The sequence below is a fragment of the Simochromis diagramma genome, unplaced genomic scaffold (genome assembly GCF_900408965.1).
Source record: "Simochromis diagramma unplaced genomic scaffold, fSimDia1.1 OVJJ01000421.1, whole genome shotgun sequence".
Classification (NCBI taxonomy): domain Eukaryota; kingdom Metazoa; phylum Chordata; class Actinopteri; order Cichliformes; family Cichlidae; genus Simochromis; species Simochromis diagramma.
Genome location: NW_024387250.1, coordinates 590,702 through 607,502, shown reverse-complemented (window position 1 = coordinate 607,502; position 16,801 = coordinate 590,702). Strand labels below are relative to the sequence as shown.

Below are 16,801 nucleotides of genomic sequence, written 5' to 3'. Positions count from 1 at the left end.
TCTGATGGACAAGCAGATAACAAAGCCAAAAGAAAGGATTTTGTTCATAAGTTTCCCCCCTGCAGAAATTTTTCTGGGACCCTTTTGGACCTAAGTCTAGTACAACTTAAAAACTTGTTACTATTTCTTAACTTCCAGGGTTCGTACTTCAAGAACAAGTCAAGAACTTTAGGGGTTAAAGGTGAGGCTGAGATTTTCGCAGCAATTTGCTTTAGTTAGTCTGTCATCTTATGACAAAACAGTTTGCTTGTTTTAAATTGAGGAATTCGAGTGTTTTACTTTTGCCCACTGCTTTTCCAGAACTGACCCCATTAGACAAGCAACCAACAGCAGCATGGTTTCACCCTCTTTTCTGTTACGTCTATATGATCCGTCCAAGTTTGCCACGATATCACATTTTCACTACACGATGTTCATGGGCAGAGGGATTTATGATACTGATACAATACTAGAACACTACAAGCATGTGTATGCTTGTAGTGTTCTAGTATTGTATCAGTGCATACATGCAGTGCAAAGGTGGATAGGAAACTGTCATTTTATTCAAGCTAGATTATTTACAATATATTGATATTACACAACGAGCTTCAAATTTCCTCCACCATTAAAACTGCTGAATTCTAATAGCAGTGATGCATGTAAGTTGTAGATGATGTGCAACAGCTGTCTACTCTTTCTGAGTAATACTCAATATAGATTTAAAAAGAATGAGTTTTTAAATATCAAGCTTATCAAAGTATATACATCCTCACAGCCCACATTATTTTATATTATATTCTTCTCCATGGGAACCAACTACTGGAAAAAAAATAGCTTTTTCATACTCCAGTGAACTAATTTGTGGTTTCCTGTAATGTAGATGAAGCAGACTTTAAGTCAAATTAATCTTTTCATTGTGTTAGAGTTAGATTTAATGAGGTCAGTCTGAACATACTCTCTGTGTGATCCAAAGAAGCTTGAGTGTGACTTTTGGAATTTAAAAGGACTGCAGGTTCTACATGAATTATCATATAACGGATGAAAATTGCCGCCTCACACCAAAGTTAGTTCGATTTAGCTTTATTAAAAGGTGCGGCTCTCTTTTATGCAAAACGAAGAACTTATTTTTCAGGGATAATTAATAGTTTAGTAAAGATCACATTTTCTGTCCTCCTTTCAGGGAGAAGCAACAGAACCATAATAATAAGCATGTAGACTGATTTTCACCTGATCCAAATTGTGTGTGTGTAACCGAAGTGATTGTTTGTTGTGTTAGCATGAAATAACACTGATTTCTAATTAAACCAAATGCCTGAAAGTACTTGTGTCAAGATAATCTGTGTGTAAATACAATTCCTGCATGGTGTGGATCTTGGTTTGTGTTGCTCATCTGGATCTATAAAATGAATCCTTGTTTGAGAACTGAGTCGTAACTGATGATCAGGCCAGCAAACGCTGAATGCTGATCATTATTTGGCAAAATGCAAATGGGTTTGTTAATGACTATTATTATTCTCCAGCACATGTCTTTTATTACCAGAGGTTCAACAGTGACACCAAGTAAATATAATTGCTCTGGTTCATGCTCTTAATAAGTCTGTCTTCGTTTGTTAGACTTTTTCTGCCCTAATCTATAATCTCCTTGTATCTCTCTCTTTTTTTTCATAGATCTAGGCCTCGACCAGTTCATCGTGAAGCGGTATGATGGCAAGGTAAGGAACAGGTGTCTAGGTCTTGGTCTATTTGGTCATCATGGAGGTCACCAGGAGTTTAATTGTGTCATAGCTTAATTTTTAATTCTTAAATTCAGCTTAGAGTAGCTGTTGTGGGATTTTTGTGAGTGTAATGTAAACCAAGAGAAGAAAGTTTATATCTTTCCTATTGCAAAGCTTGTTACATCTTACTAGTCCACCAGAGGGGTTTATTACCCAGATTTAAGAATCAGTTCATCAAATAAAAAACAAATAAAAAAAAGAAAAAGAATTTTTTCAGTCACACAAATTGTTGATTGTTTTAGTTTATAGCTTTAAAAGACTGAAAACATTGAAAACTTAATCAGCAGCCTAGTTACTCTGAATAATCCACAAACCTAAAAAAGATGTTTGTTTTTTTCTTGAGCAGAAATAGACCAAAGTGAAGTCGACATTTAGAAAAATGCCTTTTTAAAAAATTTATTTAAAAATATTTAGAATTTTATCTTCATGCAGAAAAGATGAAGCAAATGAAGTCTGCCCTTGATAATTAGCCTTTTAATCATCAGATTATAGTAGGGTTTTTATCTGTTCATGACTTAAAAAAAATATGAGAGAGGGAATTATGAGTGAGGTTTTATAAGGTTTGGTCTTACTGAAATAAAGTGAGTATAAAAGTCAGTATTACCCCCTCTGAAAGAAAGATAACTAGAGCCAAATCACAGGTTAACTCGTAAAATATTAGCAACTTAGAGACAGAACTACATTTGTTCATTTTTCTGGATGAATTGGTAATGCTGGAGAGCTTTGCATGAAAGGAAGCTATAACTCTGTTGAACAAACATGAAATACTTATCACGGGAAGTTGGATTGCAGCATTTCAAAAAATAACAAGTGGCAAAGAGAAAGCAAAGAAATAGAAAACATCATTACATCCAGCAAACAATCCAGAAATTAGTAGCAAATATCTAATGCTGCTGTCTGAATAACATGTTTAACTTGTATTTTTTTGTATTTTCCTTGTTTCTGTTGTTAAGCTGTTGTGTGTAAGTCGGTTTTGTCAAAACAAAATATTAGATTAGAATAACAGTCAAAAAATGTTTTTGCCTCCGCCATCTTAAATATTGAAGAGGGACAGTATCTTATATACTTCTTTGCTCGTGTCTTTGCTTTTGGTCCTGCTTTTGCTGTCAGCTTCCAACCCGAATGTGTTGTTTTCAGACTATTGTTTGAGCTCTAAAATTCAGAAAAAGGATTAAAGGCCAGAAAAGCCATTTAGTGTGAAGGTGCCTTTAACAAAGCACTTAAGAGTAACTATAATAGGGACATGCACAAAGAAGGCCCGCCCACTGTATAATGACCTCTTCAAAGACAATGGCAGCATGCAAGCATTATAGGCTGGCCCCTTATGGACACTGATTGACTTCAGGGAGCTAGTGCCGGTGCTCTAAATGCTGACATTTTCATGAATATAAATCACCAAGATCATATTGCATAAGTACTTTTATTGATATTGATTTGTGACCATTACTGCCCTCCCATAGATTTCGGACAGCACTTCTCAACACCCAACAGCTAAGCGTTCATTTAATATTAGCTAATCATCAGTGTGGCGATTGTAGCTTCTAACCTCATTACAAAATTCATCAGGCCTCAGGTTGCTATGAGTCTCTGCCTGATCTCCATATTGAAGTCAGATGAACAGGTAGCGAGGGATTGCAGTCTACTTTTTTGTCATAGGTTTCTTCCTGTACTCCTTTCTCTGCTCCTGCTCTTTTGCTTTACCTTACCTTATGTTTTGTGAGACCTAGAGTACTTTTACTCACCCATATTTTAAAAATCTGTTAAAAGTATGGGCTATATAGTAATCAAAGGGGCTTATGAAATTGTGTGGCAGACCAAAATTAAAGTGGAGCACTCGCCCTTGTCTGTTTATGTAAATGATCCGATGCTTCAGTCCTCATGTTTCTTGCATTTGCCAGGCATATTTAGCTTTGGGTTTTCCCTGGCAGTTTTACTGCCATGGCTAGAGTGGCCCGAGAGATTCCCATCTTCTTAACTCCTCATTTGCCCAGAGAGACACACCTTCTTCTCACCTCTAGCAATTTAGAGGAGTAAACTATTACTTTTTCCATTTTACTATTTAGGTTAACACAAAACTGAAAAGTACAATGAGTAAGACCTACATGAAATGCCCAGAGAAGTGTAATGGTACAATATCTGTTTAAATCATGAAGTGAATGGAAATATAGTTAAGTACGAAGGGAGCATTTCAGCTAAACCAAAGCTAAAGCCCACACCATGTGTGAGAATGCCATGAAAGGTCTCCTAAAGGCCTCTGTATCTCACTTCCCATGGTTTTATTTAAAAATAGCTAAGCCAACTGTAATGTTTGGGCATAGTTAAGTGGGAATATGTGTAGGTGTACGTCCTTCTGTCCACCATCTCCCGCTGACACTAAATTTGTTCCAGGTTCAGTCTTTATGTAAGACAAACTTGTATGGTTGTTTACCAGTTGTGGTTCATATTGACTCAACCTGCTCGTTGTGTTGTTTTCCATCCATGTGTGCAGTATCGCGATTGTTTTAAAAATCTTTAACTGCTTGTCTTTGCTCGACAAATCGTTTAAGCGCACCTCTCCTTCTGCTGTTAATTCCCTGCCTCACTCTGGTTATTCTTCCTGTCCTCATCATGTTGGCATGCTTTTCAGCTGCAGTAATCCAATGTTGATGTGACCTGACGTTGTTAACTGTTGATTATTCTCTCATGCTCTTATCAACCATTCTCTCTCATTCATGTAACAAATAACACCCCTCCCCTCATGTTCTCTCTTCTCTTCCTCTTGAATAACCATCATTGTCAACTCCCCGTCTCCCAACATCCCCTCTTTTTTTCTCTGCCTCATTTTCCCAATCATTACATCTGCTGTTCCCCACTCTCCACCAACCAACTCCCCTTCCCCCTTCACCTCCTCTTCATCTCCTGTCTCGCTCCCTCCTTCTCATTCTGCCCCTCCCTCTCTGCAGGACTTCTGGCAGGTATGGGGTGTGTGCCGAGCAGCATGTGTGCACCTGAATGAAAAAATGCACTCTGTAGCCACTTGCTACTCCCTCTATCTCCTTTATACTCTTTCCTCCTCTCCCTCTGATTTCTCTACTTTCTTTTGACTACTTGCTCTTTCTCTGCAGTAATATGGAGGGTATAGGTGTTCACCATTGTTAGTTCAGGGGAACGGCTATTCAGACACTTTTATTCTCCAGTGTTTACCACGACTTACATGCACTTTGACTAGGACAGCAGCCAAAGTGTGCTTTTTAATATTTATATCTTAACTAGATTGCCAATAACAATTCCTAAAATTCCATACTGGTTTTTCCCTCATAGCTTCAAGCTGCTGCAGGTGGGATGGAAGTAGAATAAAGCAGTACTGTAGTACTTTAGTGCTTTATTTTTTTATAGTAAGCAGAATATGGCCATGCAAAGTACTTGTTACTGATTGGCTGGTAACCGCTTTAAAGACAGTGCAGCTGGACAGTAACCTGCACAGGTAGCTGCTTTAGTAATCAGGAAATTGGTCTGTTTAATTGTTAACCACCTTTAAACAGACTCCAAAATGCTTGGTAATATAAATGCTTATCTGCCTTATGCAATTTGAGATGCTTTATCTTGGCAAATAACTTACTTGGTTGTTATAGCTTTCTCCACCCCTGCCATGTCTCTTTATTTGATCCGCTGCAGTAAGATACCTAAAACTTGTAGTATTGTTTAAATGTCAAAGAGATTTGGTCTTTAAGCAGGTTGAATGCTTCTGTCAGTCAGCACTGCATGAAGATAAGCTAATCATAGCAAAGGGCAAGTTACAGCCTGTTCACCATATCATGACTGGTGGTGCAATAATGTGAAGTAGGCACACACGCCCCATTGTCTGTGATCCTGTATCAAATATGCAAACTCCAACTCCACATTGTTATTGGACGTTGTGTTGGAGACCTTCCCAGTGCCCTTTGTAAAGCTTTGTTAGAGGCAGCTATATACCATGCCTTCCTTGCTGAATTATTGAAAGTGCAGGCTATAGTTTGCCTTGACAGCGATTATTAAAGACTGCAGCACTCCTATATCATTTATATATACTAATTGGACCCCAAAGTAAAGTCCACCTACTTTCATACATAAATAGTTGTTTTAAGTTTTGCAAAGGTAGAATAAAAAGGCTCGCTGAAATGATTTCTTTGTTAAGAGTACTGGTCAGTAAGACATGCTAATGGTGCTGTTCCCCTGCACTCTCACTGTCTTGCTTTACACGCACACCTCTCTCTTCTCATCTTTCATTTCTTCTAATAACAGCTGTAGCTTTCCAAATGCTTTGGCACTTGAGCTGTTTCCCAGCATGCACTGCTCTAATGCCTGTGTCTCACAGAGAAAGTAGCTGGTGGCGGCGCCCCCTCTCTGTGCATGATGTCATCACAGGGTGGTTTTGGGCCCAGAAAAAAGCCATAAAGGCTCTGTTAGCTGATGTCAAGGCTGAATTGGTGTGCTTGATAGTCTGCACAAATCCATCCTCTGGACTGTCCGGGTGTCAGTGCTGCATGATCTCTGTAGAGCATGGTTTAGAGTTACTGGAGGCAGGACTTGGTTTGTACATTTAAATGTATGCAAACTGTTCCTACATGTTCTGGCTCACTGTGTTTGTAAAGCAACGCTGTCTTCCGGATGACCTCCACCGACGGAGAGTCGAAACCTGTCACTCAGAGGGAGTGCTGCTCCAATGGAAAACACGCCACTTGTCACACCAACTGTTGTCATGTTTACCCTTTCTGATCTCACAGGACGCTCCCAGGGCCTGCTGCTTGGACTGATACAGACCACTTTTTATTTATATATATATATATAAAATCCTAATGGTGCTGTTATTTATATATATATATATATATATATATGTGTGTGTGTGTGTGTGTGTGTGTGTGTGTGTGTGTGTATATATTCTTCCGCTGTGTGTAATTTTCTACATGCTTTCTTTGTTCTCTGTTTTGTTGACACTGAAAGATCATACACAAAAATACACTGAATACTCCTGATCCTTCTCTATTTCTCTCTCTTCCACTCAGTTAGAGGTTGGTTTGTCTCAAAAGCTGGTCCTTTAATTCAGTTCAACCTGTCGTTTATAAGACAGCTGCCAGTCCTCAACGAACAAAATTTGTTTATTGAGCGTTCCACATCAGGAAGCATTATACTGAATGTGCTCACTGCATAAGTTATTAATGGCACACCTGCTTTGTGGTTACCCCTGAGACTAGAGGTGGCTAATGCATTAATTTTCTCTCCTCCCACACACCTGCCGACCCACCTACAGAATGCGGTGTTTTGGTCCAAAGATGCGATCATATACAGGGAGAAATTATCGTCTGCAGCTCAGTAAAAGATGAAAAATCACATCGTCTTTGTGTTTGTTGGGGTGCGTAGTTTGTGAATGGGGCGCCATGCTGTGTTGAAGATGCAGTGCAAGTGGGCTTGTAGGCTGTCAGACCATTCAGAAATATCAAGCTGAGACCTGGATTGACTTTTACCCTCAAGCAGGTCATCCTGAATTCAGTTTTCCCTGATACTCAAATCATTTATTGTACCCACAAAAGCGACAGTAACCTCAGAGCTACCACATCACATACTGCGGTGCAAAGGACACAACGGTCCTGATTCATTTTTAATGCATCTTTTGTCACACTCCTCCCCTCTTTCACTCTTTCTGCACTGTCAGTCAGGCTTTACATGTCACTGACCTTTTTCTTTCTTTCTTTCTTTTTTTTTTCAGTCAGTTCATCAACACGCTCCAGTAAACCACGTTATTTTGAAACTCACCTTTGCATTCAGATGCGAGGTCACTTGAGGACAGGCGTCACTCAATAAACACATAAACAGCAGAATGAGAGCAAATTCTCCCTGTTGCTGCCTGAGCCTTTCATCAAACCCTAGACTCATAAATTTGTGTTTTTATTATGGCAGTCATGGAGGAAAAAGAGTGAAAGAGCAGAAAATACATGGATGACAAATTATGTATTTTTGGTATCCAAATGTGTGTACAAGCGGATTGCAGAATTATGTGAATTATGTCTCATTTCAGTCAGTTGCTTCAGCAGTTGTCTGTTTGCTTTTGTTATGACACTGGATGTCAGGAGATTTGATCAGTCTCATTAGCACAGATGTGTTCATTGTCACATCCTTAAGTATTTGGAGCATGCCCCTTTTTTTTTTGTATTTTCTCTGTCACTGACGCAAGATAGGGTGAAGTGACTTTTAGTTTCATAATGAGCTTTTCTTCCCCCTTTTTTTCACATTTTGACATCTTGATTGCTGATCTCTAATTTTTTATAGTCGTGTACACATGCAAAACTGTCAAAATGAAATTACTGTCCAGATAATCATGTTATATACAGTTTGTTATTTGTAAAAGTAACAAAACATTAAATAATGAAGGTAATGCATTGAAGCATCTGTCATTTGATGATTGATATAGGGTGTCGATATAAGACTGCATTGCTGCAAGCTGTTTTGGTTTTATCAAAGAAATTAGGATCTAAAATGTTTCTATGGCAAGTTTTTAAGTATATCACTTTTAAGTGTTTAGAAAATGTTTCCTTAGTATTTGCGTGAAATGAATAATGAATGAATAATTTGGCCTTCTGCATGCATCCCTTCAGCTGTGCCTGGTTGTACGGGTCTCATGCTTAGTTTTCTTAAAGCTAGTTTAAATTTGGTCAGAGTAGCCATGGGCTATTCCTTAGCCCTAGTGCACTAGAGAGATTAGCCCTGACCAGACCTTTAACTCTGTTTGTCCATTCCTCCTTGCTACCAGTGACACCCAGACAGCAGCTCTGTCAGTCCTGTGTTTCTGCCTCACCTAACAGGCTAGTTGGATTGTCATCTCTAGCTGAAACACAAGGACAAGTATGTAGACATGTCCAGGCTCAAGCCAGAAGTCTGAAAAGCAGCCACACTCACATGTATACAGACAGATATGAAGTTGGTACTGATTAAGAGATAGGTTTTAATTTACTTGATTGCTGCAGCAATCAAGTTTACAGTCATTTAAGTGCTTTGGGAAAAATCTACCAGTGTTAAATACTGATTTAAATGTAGTTGGTGTTTTATAGGCATAATGTCCTCCCTGTTGAGCTATCAAAACTAATGAATTACTAACTGATTAGACACAGAGACGAAGTCTGTCTAAGGAATCAAGTAACCTAGTAGCTGCATTTTGTAGATAAGACTTTCTGCCTTTTATCTGATGTTGTACTCTGTGTGCATTTCTGTACTGCTCACTGGCTTTTTGCTGGAGAATCCAGTATTGTGTGTCTCAAGTCGGAAGCCGAGGCTTGCACTGGTGACAGAAAGATGGAGGATAAAGTGTAAGTCCAGGCATGATCCTTACAACAGAGCCGCAGGATGGGGAGTATGAAACATGGAGCATAGGTTGATATTCACCTCCTCTTCTTCTTAACAGCGTGCACATTGTTATAGCATAGAGCGAATAGAAAAAAACAAAGAGAGAATGCTTTAATGTCAGCTCATTGGCACTGAAATCTGTAGCTATAGAGGGGATCCTAAAAGACTAAAAAAAACTTCCATCGTGTGGCCTTTTTATAACCCTGTGAAAAAAAGTTGAAATTCTTTGTAAAATGTAAAGGAAAACAGCCCATTTTGAATTTTTGTTCAGCAACACATTTCTTATAAAGTAGGGTGTTTGTCACTGTGTTGCATCAACTCTTCTTTTAAAAACACGCTGTAAGCATTTGGGATCTGAGGGAATTACTGTATTACTGTAAAAGGAAAACATGTTTTGCTTAATGTGGGATTTCATAAGTTTGGGTCATTTGAAGTGTGAGATGATGGTCCTCTCCTCTTTACCCTGTTATACGTGGCTCCATGATTTCTGTAGAGGATTCCTGGCTGTATAGTTATATTTTTTGTGTGTTTTGTGTAGGACAGTTGTAGATAAAGCTTGAAACTACAGTGGCATGCCTTCTTTTTTTTGCACATGTCCATTCAGTACTGACTCTCTGAATTGGACTTTATGTATAATTCTCTGAATCCTTTAATGATTTAATGAAGTGTATGTCAAAAATGCCTAAATTAGTCACAATCTTACAATAAAAAACAATATTTTTCTTCATTAGTCTGTTACAGACTTATGAATCCCCAACCACCGCAGGGAGGCTCTTTTTATACCAAATCATCTTCATCAAGTAGTTTCATCAGATTTGTAGACGATAACAGCAAATCGAAATAAAAATATGAAAAAAACAAACCGTAGAATTTCCTAGTTGAATATGTCATCTTTATACTGTTTTATATTAAATAGCGTAAAAAATTAGTTTGCTAATTTAGCATTGTCTTTTTGATTAATTTTAAATAGCGTCTCAGTTTGTGGGAAGCTGGATTGTAATTGGATTTGTTTCACTCCAGGCTTTTCTGTGAGGATGCTGTTATCCTTGACTCAGACGAGTGAAAAATGTGATACTACCTCTAATGTGCTTGGTGCCTCTGCTCTGATCTTTATAATGAAGCCCAGTGTTTTTATGAGTCTTGGTGTACGGCCTTGTAGCTGTCCCATGGTGCCTACTGGCATACACACTCGTGCAGAAGTGTTTGTCTTTTCTGTTTTGTAGACTGGCATTACAGCTGCTTCTCACCTTGGACCCAGAGGACTTGTTCCATGTGTTATTGTACCCAACTTAGGGGACAGTACCAACCTCTTTCACTCTCGCACCTCTCACTTTATCTTGTTTTGCTCTTTCTTCTTCTTCTTCCTTCTCTTTCTTTTGCTCTCTTGCATTTATACACACAGTTACACCAGAAAAGCTTGCAAAGCACCTGGAATTAAAACATTGCCCTTTGCTGTCTTTCTTATTCTGTCACTTCTTGTAAACCTGTATGATTAAAAAATAAATTTCTCTCCCTCTGATTTCCCCTTTCTCCCTCACTCCCTTCTCCTTGGAGAATGAATATATCTTAAGTACTAGTAGAAACTGTTGTTGTCTTTGTATCTCTGACTTTTAAAACTGAGGATAGACATGAACTGGAGATAGAGATAAACTTTATGCCCTCATACTAATTGTCTTTTGTTTGTATGCAATGAGAAGGGAGTCGGTTAAAGGGGTAATGATTTGAAAGATTTGATATGAAGGGGGTGCCACCAAATGTTTATATTTATACATGTTTTGGTTCATGTAGTTAGTATATGTCTGTGACCCTTGCAAGTGATAACATGACATTAGCTTAGATTTGTAGTGTACTCAGCCTGCGTTTGTGATTATACTGCAACATGACTTTGATTCACTTCAGTTTAGATATGCTCTGTGTACACAAAATGTGATAATATGTAGCACAGCAAATCATAGTCCTAGTGTGATTATTCATTGTACACTAATTGTAGTTGCACACCGTGAAGATTGCAAAGCATAATTGAATTCTTAACTTTGAGTGGCATCGACCAATTATCTTGTTTTGAGCAAGATTGTTTCAGTGTGTGTGTGTGTGTGTGTGTGTGTGTGTGTGTGTGTGCAGCTATATGAATGCAAATCTGTGTCTTTGCCATTAAAGTCCTGCTATAAACAAAGCAAAAAACAGCAGAGGCCATGATTTTGTTTTTCTAACAGTTGTTTTTCCTCCCTCCTCATACTCCTCTGAAATGGACCCCTTTACAGACGGAGGTAACTCCACATGGGCTCAGCGTTGCCGAGCTCCCTCCTCCACCCCTTCTCCCTTCTCTAGGCATGCTCTGTCCGTCTGTTTGGTGGAGAGCCCTACTAGTGGGACACTGTCTTTCAAGTCTGTCACTGAGTGTGTAGTGTGCATGTGATTAAGTCGCACTTTCATGCAGTGCTGTGGATATACACATGGAAAACATGTCGTTAACTGTGTGTGTGAGAGAGAGTTTAATTCGCCCTGTTTTTAATGATTAATGCTCTGGGTTATATTACAGATATGTTTAACAAATGGTGTGTGCGTTTGTGCTGCAGTCTCTCGTGATGTTTTCCCTCTCTTTGTGTCAGTTTCTCACTGTGAGTACGGTCTCTGGTGGACAATGTTTTATACTCGAGCTGACTGCTGACTAACCATCATCATCCTCACCTGTTTGGCTTCATGTGTATGCAGCACTTGCATGACTGTTCATGTGATAACCCAGCTATATGAAGTGAACTTTTTATTGTGTGTGTATGTGTGTGAAAGACCAGAATGTGTTTAGATTTTTGTGTTTGAGCAAGTCTTTAATTGAGCCTTGGTCCTACACACACATACACACACGTACTTGCTTGCACACACACAACTGCACAGCTATAAAAGCTGTAAAGCTAGTGCTGGATCATGTGGAAGGTTTTTTAATATAGCTTTTACCTGTGTGTGTGTGTGTGTGTGTGTGTGTGTGTGTGTGTGTGTGTGTGTCCTGACCTGGATGAGCAGAAGATTGCCCAGGAGAGGGAGAAGTTTGCAGATGAGGACAGCATATTTTACACACTGGGGGAATGTGGCCTTATCTCCTTCTCTGACTACATCTTTCTCACCACTGTGCTGTCAAGTAAGTACATTGTTGAAATGTGCAAGACTTCCTAGAATTGAAGTGGTTCACATGACCTGTCTCATTAGGTATAACATCTTTTAAATCTTCTGCATAGTTCACAGATCAGATCTCATGAGAGTCTCTTTTGTGTCTTCTCTGCTCTCTACATTTCTACTTGTCAGTTAGGATAGAAAGTAAAAGAAGGGATGTCTTTTGATACGACGTTATTAGGGAGGACAGGACATGTATAAGACGTGGGTTTTAAATGTTAATGTGAGCTGACCAAGTCTGCTTACACAGAATCAGTCTTACCTTGATCTAGTATTGGTGGTTCATACAGGAAATAAATCGCACATTAATGCCTCCACTCCCAACGGGCCGTAGTGTTTGGTAATAAAATGAAAATGAAGCTCAACTCGTTCCTCTCCAAAGGCTAGTAAACTTTTATCCCCAACTCTGCTAGACCTTTTATTATAATCCGTTCATAGAGAGAAAACCTTAAGGGAAGTTTTCAAGGACAAGCCTTTTTTTAAAGCAGACGAAGCAGGATGCATTATGGTTGGTTTCAATCTGTTTAACACAGCCACAAAAAACAGTAAAGTAGATGTATTTTGCCTACCAGATTTAGATTTACACCTCATAGTGCCTTTTTAATAAAGATTAATCTTCCATAAAAGGCACTGAAGAATATTTGAAGCAATACATATTCATAGTAGTTAACTGTACAATAACAATGTGAAGCCATGAAAAGAATTTAAAATTAAGGACAGATTGTATAATATTTTATATTGCATGTTATTGTTTTGGTGTATGAATTACATGGATTGGTCAAAATATGACCACTCACAGATGAACGCATAAATTTTGATTGTCACATCTGGTAACAGTGATTTTTATTTATTTGTTTTTTTCCTGTGCTGGTGGATGGACAGACAGAAGCCAGTTTGATAAAGAGCATGTCTAAAACTAGCAGTCTTGTGGGGTCAGCAGTGGTGAATCCCTGCTCGTGCTGCTCTGCAGCAGGTCAAACAGTTAATGAGGGATGGGGTTTGAAACACATCATTCGACTAACGGGGTTGCTAATAGGGCCTGGCACAAGCTACCACCAGGCACCTTCAGAGTTCGTTTTAAGTCCGTGCCTCGATGGCTTTAAGCTGTCTCGTCAGGACCAACAGCATATTAAGTGAGCGTGTTCGTAACATTTTGTCACATCAGGGTATATAGATCTTATATACATAGTCTCACAAAATATTACAGTTTAGGTCAGGTTCCAAAAGTAGACAGTAAAGTTTAAGTTACTAATTTATTAAAGCAAAAGAAAATAACAGAGTGTGCAGTGTTTTTTTTTAGCAGCTTCAGTGTTGGTGGAAGGCGGGGCCAATTTTTGCTGTGTAGTTAGAGGGTTGATTTCCCTGTGTGAGAACTTTGCGCCACCTTGAATGAGGAGAAGACTGAATATATTGTACAATTATGTGTTTTGTGTAATATTTGTAATATACTGTGTGCAATTGAGAGTATCTCTTCATGTGGCTTTGTGTGTTGCTCTTGTGTCCAGCTCCCCAGAGGAACTTTGAGATCGCTTTCAAGATGTTTGATCTGAACGGCGATGGAGAGGTGGACCTGGAGGAGTTTGAACAGGTTAGACTGACATCAGCAGGGTGTCCTACGTGCAGCAGATGCACGCAAACCTGCGCAAAATCAACATATTAAACGTGACAGAAGCTTGAAAGAGCTAGCCCACATATTTATATTGAGATTTAATAACCAGAGTAGCTTTGATTGTTTTACAGTGACACACACTGACTAGCAATAAAGGTAGGCTCCCACACTGCTGTCCACCAGTGTGACCCTTTCTCAAAGAGACAGATAGATGCTGTGCTCAGCAGTCTGTGCTAACATCAGTATATGCAGCTCAGTTTGTCTTATACAGTCTATATAGTATATATTGTAGTGAATATATTGTAGTTTATAACTACCTCTAAAACTTAGTCTGCACGGACACTCTGGTTGACACTTGGCTCTCTGTATGTGTAGGTCCAGAGCATCATTCGTTCCCAGACCAGCATGGGTATGCGACACCGCGATCGCTCTACCACAGGAAATACCCTGAAGACAGGTGGCTGCAGCTCTGCTCTCACCACATACTTCTTTGGAGGGGATCTGAAGGGCAAACTCACCATTGGCAGTTTCCTGGAGTTTCAAAGGAAACTGCAGCACGACGTGCTCAAACTAGAGGTAACAAAAATGGAAAAATTAATGAGGAGATGATTCAACTTCAATTTTCCATCTACTGGTTTACTGCAGTATGTGTACAGTTACAGTCCATTTGAATTTAAATGCATATTAAGTCTCTGTACTTATTAGGAGCTGCAGAGGAAAATGAATAGCTTTTTCACAGAGCCAAAAACAATCTCACTGTCTGTATTACATGTAGTTCCAGAGTCCAATTAAATCAAAAAAATGTTTCTATCAGGGGAGAAGGAAGGAGCTAGTGACAGGTGGTTTTACACATAAATTAAAAACAAAAATGATGAGGAAGTCAGTAGCAACAGCTGATCAGTGCTGCTGAGCATATGGTTGAGCTGGTGTTTAGCATGCCTAGTGCCTAAATGATGCTCCAAACCATAATGAGTGGCATTATCAGAGGCTCAGAGAACAGGACTCAGATCTGAGCATCTGCAAGAAAAGGAAGCATTATGTGTCAGGCCTTAATGATACCTCAGTAGTCATTCGGGGAAATCATAACACAACAGATAAGTTTGAATTTATTTTAACATTCAGCAACTTCATGTGAAAGCAGATTAAATAACTGCAGCCAACATGAAATGAGTGGTTCCTGAGTTTTAACTCTTCTTGAATTTAAGAAAAGCGATTGAAGTGGCTAGCATTTCATAGCGTTTTCAACAGTGTCTCGAGACTTTTTGATGTTGCTCTTATGTTCAGTGTGAAGGTGCTCTCCATCTCTGTAGAGAACGGCGCACCAGTGGTGGACAAGCCCGTTCTGGTGCTGCCAGGCAAACCCAACAGCTCTGGCCTATGAGCACAGTGACCAGTTTGTAGCTACATTGTACGACTCTTAACAGTGGTCATGTTGGTCCTCCTTTCACAAAAGAGCAGATACTGGTCCTGCTGCTAAGGTTGATCCCCTTTTACTCCCCTGTCCAGCACGCCGCAGGTCACAGCCCATCTCCTAGTATCTCCTTCACACAATTTAAATTGTGCTAGGGAAACAACAAACCTTACAGACACTGATCATATTGTTCTGCCATACTGGAGGCGCTGGACTACATGTGCAACCTGAAATGGCTGCAGGTAACATCTTTTGCTACAAGTAGTGACAAGGACAAGAGCAAATGGAAAAACTAGAAAAAACAAATCAGTCTGGAAGGATTTTCATGCTGAGGAAACAAATCTTATTATCATATGTAGTCCCAAATTACCCTAACAATTAAATAAAAAAATGTTTCTGTGAGGGGGGGAAGGAGGGAGGTAGTGACAGGTGGTTTTACACACAAAGTAAAAACAAAAATGATGAGGATGGTTTCGCAGGTGTTGTTGTTGTGTTGCTTCTCCAATGCATCTTTTGTTTCTTTCCTTTATATCAAAGCACATGAAATTGTTTCACAATGGTTTATGCTTCCTAAATGAACAGACTGATATCCCTGAGGTTTAACTGACTTTATGCTATACTGTAATCATCAGGTTACATTACAGGGTTACCTAGGAAACTGGAGCCTGGAATGTCTGCTAGGGACCAACCGTCAGCTTCAAAGTGATGCATGACGACTCTTTATAGTTGTAACTCTTATACTTACAAACTTACAGGTCAAAGAATACGTGCCATTCTCATTATTATAATGTGGGGGGCTTAGTCACATCCCGCCTGCCAGAAATGCAACATTTCTAGAGGTTAACAAGTTAAGAGAGAAATGTCAAACATCCTCAGTCATAAATCAAGTGTGTTGCCCTGACACAGCAGAGGCATGCTGTTGTTGCAGTGAAACATTGCAAAAATGCACATGCACATTTAATGTCACCAATGCCAGCTCCAGACGTGACTCAGCTTGAAGCCTGACATCAGTATTTACTGTTTCCCATCTCCCTGTGCGCTCCCTTACTAAAAATGTTGTTTCCTCGACATAGCACTTGATCTGTTTTTCTCTCTTTTTCCCTCCCTAGTTTGAGAGGAACGATCCTGTGGACGGCAGAATCACTGAGAGGCAGTTCGGGGGTATGCTGCTGGCCTACAGCGGCGTCCAGTCTCGTAAACTCAAGCAGATGCAGAAGGGGTTGAAGAAAATGTTTAAGGATGCACAGGTAAATAAATATGTCCTTTCGTCCATCCTTAAATGTAGCTCTGAAAGTCTTAGCCACTCAGAGGTAAGATACAGCGCTTGATGAGGTGTTCTGAGTGTTTTAATTAATTAGCCTACATGGGAGGATGTATGACAGACGGTGCGTGCGTAAGGGAAAAAGAGACTGTGCAGGGGCATTGAGAGTCTTTGTGAGAGACTGGATGAGAGGTAATACATCACTGGGAGTGGGCAGCACATACAGTGTCTGATCTTATCCACCTTAC

At 39.5% G+C, this 16,801-nt stretch overlaps 1 protein-coding gene across 4 annotated transcripts in view; it reads left to right on the top strand.

Annotated features, from left to right (window-relative positions):
- Positions 1–16,801, top strand: part of micu1 (mitochondrial calcium uptake 1) — a 36,131-nt gene that overhangs the window by 13,288 nt on the left and 6,042 nt on the right. The window contains exons 5-11 of one of the 4 annotated variants that reach the window (XM_040001530.1): positions 1,648–1,691; positions 4,697–4,708; positions 11,369–11,374; positions 12,126–12,240; positions 13,778–13,860; positions 14,257–14,457; positions 16,402–16,539. In XM_040001530.1, the coding sequence (XP_039857464.1) occupies positions 1,648–1,691; positions 4,697–4,708; positions 11,369–11,374; positions 12,126–12,240; positions 13,778–13,860; positions 14,257–14,457; positions 16,402–16,539 (599 nt within the window). The remainder of the gene's footprint in view (positions 1–1,647; positions 1,692–4,696; positions 4,709–11,368; positions 11,375–12,125; positions 12,241–13,777; positions 13,861–14,256; positions 14,458–16,401; positions 16,540–16,801) is intronic. The other 3 variants (XM_040001531.1, XM_040001532.1, XM_040001533.1) reach the window with 3 other exon arrangements.